Here is a 15,106-nt window from a genome sequence, read left to right on the forward strand (position 1 = left end):
ATAAAGCTGCGGGAAGAGCCTGGCATGAGTCCAGCCTAGAGCCTGTGGGGGACAGTGTAAATGCCAATCTGGAGGCAAAAGCAAGAGGATATGTTTCTCCCTCTCCAATCATACAACACTGGAATCCTATAACTAGCAGAGAGCGTGGGCACCATTTTGGACATACATAACAGCTGTGCCAGCTAGTGTCCACACACTCAGCAACCAGCCAAGAGCAGATGCTTGAATCTGGCTGGGAGAACTGAAGGGGATGGGTGCTCATGACTGTGGGAGTCTTGTGTGCTGAGACTTTGAAAATACTGTGGCTGCGTGCAAGGGCACAGGATGTGACTGGGTCTTTGTGCAGTCACTGCGGATGGCGCCAGACTCAGGACTCCCTGATTCCCTGGTGAAGGTCATTGCTGTGGAATCCTTTGTGTGGTTCTTATGGCAGCGTGGACAAATATAGTACCCACTGGGGCTAGGGTCAAGGCATTGATGTCCTCTGAGGGGAGGAGGTAAGTGTGAGAATATACCAACAGAGCAGAATATACCTTCCGTCTGATAAAAAAGGAAAAAAAAAAACATGCCAAATTTGTGTGTCATCTTGGATACTACCCTCACCTTGGAGCACTGAACAGAGCTCCCTGACGATACCCAGCACATACCTCTGGGTATACAATGAAAGAGCAGACACTCCACTGAAGCCACAGAGGCACAGTCCAGAGATAAAAGCCAAAACAGGGTGAGGGAAAAAAAAAAACAAAATCAACAAGTTATCTCTAGAGATGCCTAATAATAAATGTAGCAATTCAAGAAAGAACAATAAGGAAGACATATGACATGCCCAAAAGAATTCAGCACTTCAATACTAGAATGTGAAGATGAAGAGATTGACAAAATCCCAGAAACAAATCAAAAAAAGTGATCATAGGATTACTTACAAGTAATCAGAAGAAAATTCATAAACTAAAGAGATCTGCATATGAATGAATGAAAAATTGAGATTTTAAAGAGAAATCAAGATGAAACATTGGAAATCAAGAACTCAATAGATCAGGGGAGAGTGCTGTGGCACGGCGGGTAAAGCCGCTGCCTGCACTACCGGCATCCCATACAGGTGCCGTTTCAGGATCCAGCTGTTCCACTTCCGATCCAGCTCTCTGCTGTGGCCTGGGAAAGCAGTACAAGATGGCCCAAGTCCTTGGGCCCCTACACCCACGTGGGAGACCCGGAGGAAGCTCCTGCCTTCTGGCTTCAGATCAGCACAGCTCCAGCCATTCCGGCCAATTGGAGAGTAAACCAGTAGATAGAAGACCTCTCTCTCTAGCTCTCTCACTGCCTCTCCTTCTTCTGTGCAACTCTGACTTTCAAATAAATGAATACATCTTTAAAGAAACAAAAAAAGAGAACTCAATAGATCAAATAAAAAATGCAGTTGAAAGCCTTAACAACAGACTCAGTGAGGCAGAACAAAGAATATCCAACTTAGAAGAAAAATCACAGGAAATATTACAGTCAGACCAAAAAAAGAAAGTAGAAAACTAAAAAACAGTGTTGGAGGTTTATGGGATTCTATCAAACGACCCAACATACAGGCCTTAGGAGTTCCTAAAGGCATGGAAAGAGAGAATGAAGGTTTTTTAGTGAAATAATTACAGAAAACTTACCCAGTTGGGAGAAAGAAAGGGATGTCCAAGTACAAGCAGCACAGACAACTCCTAATAGACATGACCAGAAAAGATCTTGACCACAACACATTGTAATCAAAACTCTCCACAGTAAAACATAAAGAAAAAGTTCTAAAGTGTGCATGAGAGAAACACCAGATTTCTCTCAGAGAATCTCCAATTAGACTCACAGCTGACTTCTCATCAGAAACCCTACAGGCTAGGAAAGAACGGTGAGATATATTCCAAGTCTTAAGAGAGGCCAGTGCTGTGGCTAAATAGGCTAATCCTCTGCCTGCAGCGCCGGCACACCGGGTTCTAGTCCCGGTCAGAGCGCTGGATTCTGTCCCAGTTGCTCCTCTTCCAGGCCAGCTCTCTGCTGTGGCCCGGGAGTGCAGAGGAAGATGGCCCAAGTGCCTGGGCCCTGCACCCGCATGGGAGACCAGGAGAAGCATCTGGCTCCTGGCTTCGGATCAGCGTGGTGTGCCGGCCGCAGCGGCCGTTGGAGGGTGAACCAACGGAAAAAGGAAGACCTTTCTCCCTGTCTCTCTCTCTCACTGTCCACTCTGCCTGTCCTTAAAAAAAAAAAAAAAAAAAAAAAAAGTCTTAAGAGAAAAAAACTGTCGACTCAGAATACTATACCCTACAAAACTCTCATTTATGAATGAAGGTGAAATAAATATCTTCCATAATGAACAAAAATTGAAAGAATTTGCCATCACTCATTCAACCTTAAGGTTGAATGCTTAAGGATGTGCTACACACAGAAACACAGAAACACAGTCATCACTATGAAAGAATGTGAAGGCAAAAATCTCCCAGTAAAAGTTCAAAGGAAATAAAAAGTAAACAACAAGAATTTATGGAAAAATGGCAGGGCCAAATCATTACTTATCAATAGTCAACTTGAATGTAAATGGCCTCAACTCTCAAGTTAAAAGATACAGAATGGCTGAATGGATTAAAAAACAAAACCCATCTACTTGCTGCCTACAAGAAACACATCTCACCAACAAAGATACACACAGTTTGAAAGTGAAAGGATGGAAAAAGATAGTCCATGCCAACAGAAACCAAAAGAGCTCGTGTAGCCATTCTAATATCAGACAAAATAGACTTTAATACAAAAACTATTAAAAGAGACAAAGAAGGACACCATGTAATGATTAAAAGATCAATTTAATGGGAAGATGTGACTATGATAAACGTATATATACCTAAATACAGGGTACCTGGCTATTTATAAGAAATGTTAATCAATCTAAAGGGAGACATAGACAGCAATACAATAGTAATGGGGGGACTTCAATACCCCACTTTTAGTAACGGACAGATCAACCAGACAGAAAATCAGCAAGGAAACAACACAGTTAATCAACACAACAGATCAAATGGCTCTAAAGTACATCTACAGAACTTTTCATCTTACAATTACAAAATACACATTCTTGTCACCAGTGCATGGAACTTTCTCTAGGATAGACCACATGCCAGGCTATAAAACAAGTCTCAGCAAATTAAAAGAAAAATCAAAATCATACCATGCATCTTCTCTGACCACAACAGAATGAAGCTGGAAATCAACAACTCAAGAATCTCTAGAACATATGTTAACACATGGAGACTAAACAATATGCTCCTAAATGAACAGTGAGTCACTGAAGAAATCAAAAGAAAAATCAAAAAATTTCTGGAAATGAATGAAGACTGCAACATATCAAAACTTTGTGAACACAGTAAAAGCAGTGTTAAGAAGAAAGTTTGTAGCAATTGGTGCCTACATCAAGAAATTGGAAAGGTTCCAAATAAATGAGTTATCAATGTATCTGAAGGACCTAGAACTACAGCACACCAAATCCAAACTAGTAGAAAAGAAGTAATTAAAATTAGAGAAGAAATTAACAAAATTGAAACAGAAAAAATACTAGAGATCAGCAAAATGAAGAGCTGAGTTCCAGACTCAGCTGTTGTACTTCTAATCCAGCTCCCTGCTAATGTGCCTGGAAAACCAGTGGAAGATAGCCCCTGTACCCACATGGGAGACCTGGAAGAGGCTCCTGGCTCCTGGCTTCGACCACCGTGGCCATTTGGGGAGTGAACCAGCAGTTCTCTCTCTGTCTTTCTCTCTCTCTCTAACTCTGCCTTTCAAATAAATAAAATAAATCCTTTTTTAAAAAGTATAGTAGAGTTAAAACCATCAAATAACATTAGGAGGTTATAATAATATAAAATCATTTATTAATGTCTAGAAAATAAAGGCTAAGAATCACTATTTATTTTGCCTTGCCTTTCTTTATAAACTGTACCAATAGTTAAACAAGAAGCAGATGAGGAAATATCATTAAAAAGGTATTGCAACTTACATATGTAAAAGAGATATAATCAGAATATTTTGCAACTACCAATGAAATAACAGAACCAGGTGTTAGTGTCTCTCTCTCTCTCTCTCTCTCTCTCTCTCTCTCACACACACACACACACACAAACTAAATATTATGTTTCCTGATGAAAGAACACAAATATTATTATTTACAGTTTATCAAAAAGTTTACATCTTTAAGAAATCTCACAGCAAGAGGTAATGGGATTGGGGCTGGTGTTGCGACATAGTGGGTAAAGCAAGGCAGGCATCCCATATCGGCCCTGGTTCGTGTCCCAGCTGCCCCACTTCCAATCCAGCTCACTGCTAATGGCCTGCGAAAGCAGCAGAAGAAGACTTAAGTGGTTGGGCCCCAGCCACCCACAGGGAGACCTGGATGAAGCTCCTGGCATCTGGCTTTGGCCTGGCCATTGAGGCCATTTGGAGACTGAACTAGTGTATAGAAGCTCTCTCTTAACGCTTTCAAATAAATAAATAAATCTTAAAAAAAAAAAAAAAAAAAAAAAGAGGTAATGGGCTTTACTGAGCATTTTAGAATAAGAAAATGGAAAGTAAAATCGTAACTGGCTAATGGCTCATTTTTTTTCTTTAATTTTAAAAAACATTTTCACTGGATAGAGAATCCTGATTTGCCTATTCCTTTTTTTCTTCCAACCCTTTTTAAAAAAGTTTTTATTTATATTCATTTTTATTTAGTTGAAAGGCAGACTGAGACAGGATGAGGGAGAGACAGAGATCTATCTGCTGGTTCATACCCCAAGTGCCTACAACAGCCATGGCATCCAGAAACTCCACCCAGGTCTCCCTCAAGTACTTGAGCCATCATGGGCTGCATCAGGGTACACATTAGCAGGAAGCTGGATCAGAAGCAGAGATGGGACATGAACCAGGCACTCAAATGCGGGAATATTCATGTTCTAAGTAGTAGCTTCACTGACTGTATCATAATATTGCCAACCCCAACAGCTCAGTTTTTTGCCTTTATAAACAAATTCCCTATCGGTAGGAAACATTTAAATTATTACCTGGTCACTAAGAGTACACTGTTCTGTACAAATATCAGTGATGAGATTTCGAGCTTGTTTGGCCATTTCATCCAGGAACATATTACATAAGGAAAGACTGCGATCTCCAATATGATGCCGCTGTTCAAGCAGAAATAATAATAAAAGTTATAAGAAACTAGTCTGAATTACAATACTTTAAATTTGGCTAAAGTCCTAATATGCAATGAAAACATGGAAGTGGAAGATGTTACAGATATTTTTTATCTACTATATCTAAACTACCAGACTGTATTTGTCCACAGTTGACAGGAAATAAGTACTTCTCAATTATCCCACTAATGTACTACTGGGAGAACTTGAAAGATGAGTACTTTCCTTAACAAGAAAATATTTATTTAATATTCAAATTTGACAATTTTATTTTCAGCTCTTAAACATTAAAATATTAAGCTTTTTACAAAGTGAAAGAACAGACCTAAAGTAAGGTTTTCCAGCCATACTGCAAAAAAATTTACACCTAATACATAAATCTTGACAAAACAACAACTTAACGTATAAACAGAAGAGCTCAAATATTTAAATAAAATTTTTTGTTGGAATTAAGTTGGTAAAATAAATTCAAAAAGCATTCAGAATCTCAAAACCTAGTCTTTCGTTTACAGCGTGAGCAGGGGGAGGCAGTCCGTATATTCTTTGAAATCAAAAAAGGAGAAAAACCTTAATTTTTAGAACATTACATATGTACATACAGACACACACATACACACACACTCAAGTCTATATGCTTCTCTACAGGATTTTGTACTTTTGGTGGATTTTTCTTATCAACAATAATTGGAATGTTGAGTATATAATGCTGTAAGTTTTTGTACTATATAGCTATAATATTTTACAAAAAGATAAATTTCTGAGAGCATTCCTTCCCTGATCTATAACTATAGAAAAATTACAAAGATTATATACAATATTTCTATGCTGCTAAAAAAATATAAAAATATTTAAACATACAAAATAATTGTTCCTAAATCTAGCATAATACTTCATAATATATTATATTTAAAATACCCTTTAACATGGTAAAAGATTCCCCTCCCGCCATTACTTTTTCAAATAAATAAATCTTAAAAAAGGGAATTGAGGGAGTAAACAGGCATTGTAGTGCAGCAGGTTATCATTTGAAATGCCTACATTCCCTTATCAGAATGCCTGTGATGGAATCCCAAACTCTGCTTCTGACCAGCTTCCTGCAAATGCACCTGGGAGGCAGTAGATAAGGCCCAACTGCTTGGATTCCTGTCATCTATGTGGGAGAGGCAGATAGAGTTCCTTTCTCCTGGCTTTGGCCTGGCTCTTATCAGGCATTTGGGAAGTAACCATCAGATGGAGGATCTCTGTCAGCATCTCCCTTTCTCTGTCATTCTGCCTTTCAAATAAATAAATGAATCTTTTTTTAAAAAGCCAAACCAAAAAGGATTTGCAGCCAGATATGATTAAATATTGGTCCACTTTAGGACCACCAGTTAGTAAGCATTCAGACATCTTATTTCTCACTCTTGAAAGACAAACATCTGCCTCGCTATTAAGATTTTTGAAAAAAATATACTGAATTAGAATTACTTCAAATTTATTCTTAACAGACATTAATTTACTTAAAATATAGACTCTTCAATAGGTCAAAAATGCTAAAACGGGGGGAAAAGACAACTAATATTTGTTAACGTGTCATACAAGTCTCTCCATCATTCGCCCTCTGCCTCTGGCTACAGTGCTGAGAACAGCTTTTAGAAGAGAAAACAAGAGAAGCAGAGAGTGCTTAGGAGACTACAACAACAGGTAAAAAACAAGACCCACAAATGAGTACAGTCTGTTATAAGTACCTGTGGACCCCACATCTGTGGATTCAATCAACTATAATTTCAAAATACTCAGAATTAAAAAAACTTTGTATTAAACATGTACAGATCATTTTCCTTATCATTAGTCAATTAACAGTACAGTATAACAAGAATTTACATAGCATTTACATATAAATACTCTAGAAAGAAATCGAAGTATTCTGGAGAATGTGCACAGGTTATATGCAAAAATTACATCATTTTATAAAAGATTTAAGTATCCATGGATTTTGGTGTCCATGGGAGGGCTGAACCAATCTTCCATGGATACTAAAGGATGACTGTACACACAAAGAGTAATAAAAATAAATCTGATATGCACAAAAGACAATAGCAATAGAAAGCAGAGGATGGACTCAAGAAGTCATACCATATAACATAAATTTAAAACTTGTTGGGTAATTTAATTGGAAGGATGATGGTAAGGAAAGAGTTAATAGGATCTTTAGTATCAAGCTAGGTATCAAGAAAAATCTATTAAATCTTAAAAATCTCTAATCTTATTAAAATTGGTGTACTTCCTAATGAACTACCCCCAAAATCATCTATCTTAAAGTCCCCATGGAATACTGGCATTCAATACTATAACAAGATATGTCACTCAACCCTTAAAGATATTGATAATGGTACTGCTCTCTGTAAATTTCTTTTCTACAAGGTGTGCAGTTCTAAGTGAAGGACTAAACATTAAGTTATTAAAAAATGCATTAACAAACTTTAACATATGCTTATATACTTTCAAAATGTTATTACTTCTTTAAATATTAGAAGAAACACTAATAATGTTTTTACTATTTTTGATTGCCAAATGATAACTGTAAACATTTGTGGGGTATAATGTTATGATCTATATAAACACAGAAGAGAGATTCAGTCAGGCTAATTAATATATTCATTAACTTATTATTTCTTATGGTATGTACATCAAAAACCAATTAATTTTAGGTATTTAAAAATATGCAACAGATTATTAATTATAATCACCGTGCAAAGTAATTGATCACTAATACTTATGCTTCCAAACTAAAACTTTGTCATGCTTGATACTGAGCACATTTTTATAAATACTTGATATCAATAAAATGAGTAATTAGTTCAATTAGTAACTATGTATGTATGTCCCTTAAAAATATAAGAAAATTTAGATTTAGCTTAATATATATAAACAAGTCAGTGAATTTATCTTTGACTTGCTTATATTTACTCAGCTATTCATAAATTCAATTTTGAAATTTTCAGCAGTTGAAGAGGAAAGGTAAGCAGATAATATTTTTAACACAAATATTTAATATCTGACCCATCACTGACACTTATACATATATATATCTACATCATATATTATACCTACATCATATATTTATTCAAGCATTATTCTGATTCCGCAAAAAGATGTACCACATGGGGAGAGATACTAGGTAATTTTCATTGTGTGACTATTTGGTTGACTATACATTTGATATAATTTACTTTGCATACCATATACATCATAGTATTATACTCAAAATTACCTCTTCTGGACATAGTTCATGTGTGCAACTCATAAAATGAGTGCAAAGTAGTGGAAATGCAATTGAGTATCTTGACTGAGAAGGTAACTCCAAACACTGTTGAAACATCTTCTCAAAAGCACGACTATAAAAACTATATAAGGAAACAAAAAATTAGAATCACAAGTTTTAAAGCTAATAAACAGTCATAGATTTTATACTCAAAAGAATTATTTTCTGATGTATAACTCACCTAATTCGACTCAATTAAATTACCACTGGTAGCATTTATTTCTTTGAGACATATTATCCCTAAAAAGTATCTTTTTAACATGCCAATAATATCAGGGTTATAAGAATACTATTTGGGCTTGCATTGTGGCATAGCAGGTAAAGCCACCACCTGTGATGCCAGCATCCCATATGGATGTAGTTCATGTTACTGCTGCTCCACTTCTCATCCAGCTCCCTGATAACGGCCTGGGAAAAGCAGCAGAGGATGGCTGAAGCGTTTGGGTTCCTACTACCCACGTGGGAGAACTGGATGAAGCTCATGGTTCCTGGCTCTGGCCTGGCCCAGCTTGGGCCATTGCAGCCATCTGGGAAGTGAACCAGTGAATGGAAGATCACTCTCTCTGTCAAGATCTCTCTGTCTCTAATTCAAATTTAAAAAAACAACCTTTTTAAAACAGAGAATATTATTTGTGTAACAAACATATAACAAAAAACTTAACAGAAAATAAACCATTTCTATGGTGTATGATTATATGACATTCAACTTTCACATAATGGAACTTAATTAAATCATTTTGAATTGCAAGAAATCCCATTTTAAGTACCACTAAGAAAGAAAAAACATTGTCAATTAAACAACCATATGCCATCAATTTTAATTTTCATCCAAACTTTAAAATGTTAAATCTAAATTTAAAAGAATGTGAGTAGATATATTTAATACATCTAAAAGTCGTAAGACAAATTGGTAATAAACATGTCCTGTTTTTTGGATGTGACAAATAAATTCAAATGTGACTCAGAAAATTTGGGTAAAAATTAATTACTGAAAATGACAGTTTCAACTTTATTGCTTTTAGTTTTATGAAAGGGACTTTTTAATTGCTGTATTCTTCTTTTACTATAGGAGTAATTCCATAACTAAATATAAACATAAAATGTTTCATTTCCTTTAAAAGGCAGCCTTTAGGTTAGACATTACTACAGAGCTCCAAATAATTTTAAAAATCTTGCAAATGTGACATGTGATGTATCTAAACCTAAAAAGTGTTAAGTATTGAAGTACCTCATGAATTCCTTTAACAGGCATGCCTTTTCTGCCTGGTGATTTAAATTTCTTCTACAATACTGCTAATTAAAGTCATCCTAACAAACTACCACAATCATTGTTGACTAGATTTTTTCCACAATAAAAGCAATGCATTTTCCATAACAATGTCAATACACTGAAATTGTTACTTTCACTAGCTACTCAGCTTGTCTCAGCATTTAAGAAATACAGGCCAGCGCCACGGCTCAATAGGCTAATACTCTGCTTGCAGCACCGGGACCCCGGGTTCTAGTCCTGGTCGGGGCGCCGGATTCTGTCCCGGTTGCTCCTCTTCCTGTCCAGCTCTCTGTTGTGGCCCGGGAGTGCAGTGGAGGATGGCCCAAGTGCTTGGGCCCTGCACCCACATGGGAGACCAGGAGAAGCACCTGGCTCCTGGCCGGATCGGCGCAGCGCACAGGCCGCAACGCGCTGGCCATAGCAGCCACCTGGGGGGTGAACCAATGGAAAAAGGAAGACCTTTCTCTCTGTCTCTCTCTTTATCACTGTCTTAACTCTGCCTGTCAAAAAAAAGAGAAAGAAATAGAGACAAACTACATTAATCCAATTTACTTGCCTGAAGGAAAAAGAAAGGTAAAGAAGCAAGAAATAGAGGCAGTATAACATGGCTTTGGGGTCAGTATTCCTGAATTTAAATCCTGGCCAACTCACTTATTAATTAAAACATTAAGTATCTACTACATTAGACACTAAGGAAACAATAAAAACTTCCTTCAAGGACTATATCCTCTGGTTAAGAAGAAAAAAAAAGAAAAAAGTAAACTACAGCACTAAGTACAACAAAAGAGGCTATGATAGAAACAGGAAAGTGAAACACCATTCAAGGAAATTCACATCATCATAATATTAATAACTAATCTAATACTTTACAAGTGAAGTTAATAAGTATTTAATTTCTAATTCTTCTCTATTTGACCCTGATCCAGAACTTTTTCTCACAGTCTAATGATGCAAAGGAAGACCTTAAGGTAATTTGAAGTGATTTTTTTTTCACTTCATCAAACAAAATATAAGAAATAAAGTTCATATCAATAAGAGTTCCCTCTTGGCCGGCGCTATGGCGCAGCGGGTTAACGCCCTGGCCTGAAGTGCCAGCATCCCATATGGGCACCAGTTTGAGACCTGGCTGCTCTACTTCCAATCCAGCTCTCTGTTATGGCCTAGGAAAGCAGCAGAAGATGGCCCAAGTCCTTGGGCCCCTGTCCCCATGTGGGAGACCTGGAAGAAGATCTTGGCTACTGGCTTCGGATGGGCGCAGCTCCAGGGATCGGCAAAGCTCCAGCCGTTGTGGCCAACTAGGGAATGAACCGTTGGATGGAAGCCCTCTCTCTCTCTCCTTCTCCTCTCTCTGTGTAACTCTTTCCAAAAAAAAAAAATAATAATAAATAAATCTTTAATAAAAAAAAAAGAGTACCCTCCTATACAGAACTTAAAATAGGCATAAAATCCTAATACACCCATTTTTTTTTTTTTGCTGAAAAGTTTTTATAAAAAGTCAATTACTCCTTTTTACCTTATTCTAATTCTGTTAAAGGTTTTATTTATTGATCTGAAAGGCAGAGTGATGGAAGACAAGGGAGATTTTGCATCTGCTGGTACATTCCCCAAATGCCTGCAACTGCCAGGGCTGAGTCAGGTTGAAACCAGGAGCCAGGAACTCCACTTTGGTCTCCCATTTGTGTGGCAGGGGCCCAAGTATTTGGGCCCCCTTCCACTGCCTTTCCAGACACATAAGCAGGAAACTACATCAGAAGCAGATTAACCAGATTTCAAACCAGCACTCTGTTATGAGATGCTGGCATCACAAGCGGTGGCCTAACATGTATCACAAAGACAGTCAATACTGCTTTTGTTTTTCCTTTTTTTTTTTTTTTATTTGAAGGACAGACATGGATAGAAAGATATCTTTCATCTTCTGATTACTCCCAAAAGCCTACCAACAGCTGGGTTGGGTCAGGCCCAAGCTAGGATCTCAATCTAGGCCTTTCACATGGGTGGCAGGGATCCAACTATTTGAGTCATCACACTTGCCTCCCACAGTGCACATCAGCAGGAAGCTAGAATTGGCAACCGTGCCAAGACTTGAACCCAGGCTCCAAGATGGGATATAGGCATCCTAAACAGAAGTCTTAACCACTGCAATGAAAACCTGCTCTCCTTTATTCCTAAAAGTCTATTAATTGAATTGTCAAGGCACTTATCTCCAAACACTAAAATTTCAAATCCAGATTTAAAGAAAACAACAACCTACCAAAATATGGAGAGATCTGATGTTTCAACCAACATTTCCACCAAAGAATCTACCATTTTTGTATGGAAAATTATTGTATTCATCATCTTCCCAAGTTCTCTGTGATCTGCAAGGCTAAGTGAAGCCTTGGAGACACTAGTATATGCCTGTAAAAGCACAGCAAAAAACAAAAGTAGTTTATGTAGGGAGTTTGTCAATAATAAACAAAAAAATTGAAAATGCTTAAACTATTTGTTGTGACGCTTTAATAGGAATATCTTTTTCTGTAAACTGTTTCTAATCACTGTAACTGGAAATTCCTATAAGCAATTTCTTTTAAAAAAATGAAAATATTAATGATCATAAAACAGAATCTAATTATGTGTCACTCAAACTCCAAAGGAATTGAAGTCATGATTATCAAAAGTAAAAAAAACAACTGTCATGATAACCCTATCAAAACAAGCTTTCAATCTAGTTTGAGAAAACATAGGAAACAATCCGATAAAAGTAAGGACTGCACATGTTGATTCAGTGACATTTTAATGAATCACTAAAAACTGAGTAATTTGAACGGCCTTCAACAAATGCATACTATGAATAAAAAAGTACAGATTTTACAATTTTTAGCACCAAAATTAACTTTTTAATTCCATTTATCATGAACTATTTCCCTTATATAATAAATTATACTAGTATAACGGATTGTGGTGAAGTACTGATACAGTAAAGATTACTGTAGATTAGCCAAAAAAGGTGACAGAATTTAAGACTCCAGAGAGGTTGCAGAGAAAGAAGTTCCATGATTTGAATAACAAATCACAGAGAACAGAATCATGTCCATGGATGGTGGATATTTTCTAAGCACAGAAAATAAGAAAAGGAGTGGTGCCTACAGAATAAACATTTTTCAATGGCTATAGTTTGAGCTCAAAGAAGAAAAATAGTAAAAGATGAGATTCAACCAAATCAGACACAGTTCTGTATGCCATGTTAAAGAACTGAACTTTCTGTACAATGGTTTTTGATTTAGAAAGACTGCTCTATATGGAGGGGAGAAACAGGGAGAGGTTAATACTAGGAAAGGAACAAGAGGAACAAATCTATTATCAGGCAGTAGTGGCAATAAGTCAGCATTACAATGATCTGGTAGAGAGTGGTGGTAATTTCAAAGAGTTTAATCTGAGAAATAATTAGATATGGTTGGCAAGAATTATAGCAGGTAGTCAGAGTTCTGGCTACTGAGGGACTTCCTTCAAAGGTCTCATAAACTCCCACATGCCTTGCTGGTATGCCAAGAAGGCAGGATCTGGACTTTGCAGTTAATCCCCAGACCATTTCTTAGCATTATATTTGCAACTATCAAACTTGAAGGAAGAGGTAATGTCTCCTCTGTAACAAAGAGCAAGTATGCTTACTATTGATGATAAAATGGGTCCCTCAAACTCAGTATTCCTTATCTACAACATAAATCCACTATATTCATAGCATTCACATGGACCCCATTGCAGGACTAAGAGGAAAATGATGTAAACGAATATATACCGATCTTTATGCTGCTTCTTGTACAGTAAATAATTATTTTGTCACTGATCCAGAAGTCTCATATCTTCTGCCAGTAAGAGACTAAATTATTGTTTTGAGAGTAGGATATAAGTCAAACCTCAAACCCTACAAAGGCAAAGGGTCATTATGTGAATGATACTACCATTCACTAAGGTAGCAACACTACAGAGGAAGCAGCTCTGTATTTTGTTGCGTTGTCTGCCAGGAGAGAAGGAATGAGGAACAATTATGACAATATTCTGGTGGCAAAATGTACACCACACATTTATGGCAAATCAAGTCTAATAAGCTTTATAGAGGAACACTTGTGGCCAAGAGTTCAACAGACTTCCCATAACCAATGCTCATTTTAAAAAATCAGAAATAAGTAACATTGTAAAAACAGATTGAGAAGAAATGAGTAGTGACAAAACGAGTTAACTTGATTTAAACACCCATCTAAAGTGACAATAATGAAGGATAAACATGTTACAAAAAAGGGACACTGGCTTAAATAAAAGTATAAGACAGGAATCATCCAAATAAATCAGAAGATAGAGAAGATACCTGAAACGGCAACTGAAGATACTTAAGAAAATACATAGAGGAACGAGATCCCTTAGGAAATAGGGAAAAAAATGACAAAGAACACATAGAAATAACTCTTATAAAAGAGGTGGAACAAAGAGTAGAAAAAAGAGAAAGATGAAAGTAACCTATGAAAGAGTAATAATCTTAGGACTGAAACTGAATAGGATTGCAATGAAGGCACAAAGCACACTACTAAGATTCTCCCAAAGGCTTATTCTTCTGGCCCTGCTCTGTTTAAGAACTACTGGTATCTATTATATTTTTTCTACCTTTCTCTGGCCATATGCTTCTATCTAGCAATTCAAGTACTTCCACTTGAAATCAATGGTCAGTGATCAAAATCAGATCACTCATATCTCTTGTGAATACCTGCTTCTTCTTATAGAAGTCTTGTTACTTGCCCTTTAACTCACAACTGCACAAGCTATCTTCCTATTCATATTCCACCATTTTTTAAAAGATCTGGGTAATATCCTGTTTTCTCTAAAGCATTACTACCAATTCCAACTTGAAAAACGCAATCTTGTCTCTAAGGAGATTGTAATTAACTAAAAAGCATTACCGGTAGCTTCTCTTAAGTTAACCTTTTAGACTTTAAACAATCATTTAATTTTGTTTTTCATGCCTTGTTCATAGCTAGATTACAAAATCTTCAAAAGAGAAATGCACTGTTCTTCAATATTTAATCTTCTGTATCCTATGATCTGGTCTGCAGGCTTGGAATCTTCACCACTGACCTGCTCTTCAACACCTACGTGAACCTCCTAGATTCTGGACACTGATTCCTACCTTGAACTTTTACCTCCTACTCCTAGCCAGGAATTCTCTGGCTTAGTACTATAAACTTTCTTTGGAATGTTTGTCCTATTGTCATTAAAAAGTAAGGTTCTTACAGGCAGCACTAGGAGTCTAAGTGATTGTACGTTACAGTCATAGTTAATAGCAGTTATGGGTTTAACTGTGACTCTCTCAAAAAACTA

At 36.7% G+C, this 15,106-nt stretch overlaps 1 protein-coding gene across 1 annotated transcript in view; it reads right to left on the reverse strand.

Moving 5' to 3' along the window:
- The window catches only part of NCKAP1 (NCK associated protein 1), a 122,361-nt gene that overhangs the window by 36,339 nt on the left and 70,916 nt on the right, over positions 1–15,106 (reverse strand). The window contains exons 16-18 of the mRNA XM_062188773.1: positions 12,012–12,157; positions 8,440–8,572; positions 5,055–5,174 (exon numbers count right to left, since the gene is read on the reverse strand). Of these exons, the coding sequence (XP_062044757.1) occupies positions 5,055–5,174; positions 8,440–8,572; positions 12,012–12,157 (399 nt within the window). The remainder of the gene's footprint in view (positions 1–5,054; positions 5,175–8,439; positions 8,573–12,011; positions 12,158–15,106) is intronic.

Source organism: Lepus europaeus, chromosome 1, assembly GCF_033115175.1.
Source record: "Lepus europaeus isolate LE1 chromosome 1, mLepTim1.pri, whole genome shotgun sequence".
NCBI lineage: Eukaryota > Metazoa > Chordata > Mammalia > Lagomorpha > Leporidae > Lepus > Lepus europaeus.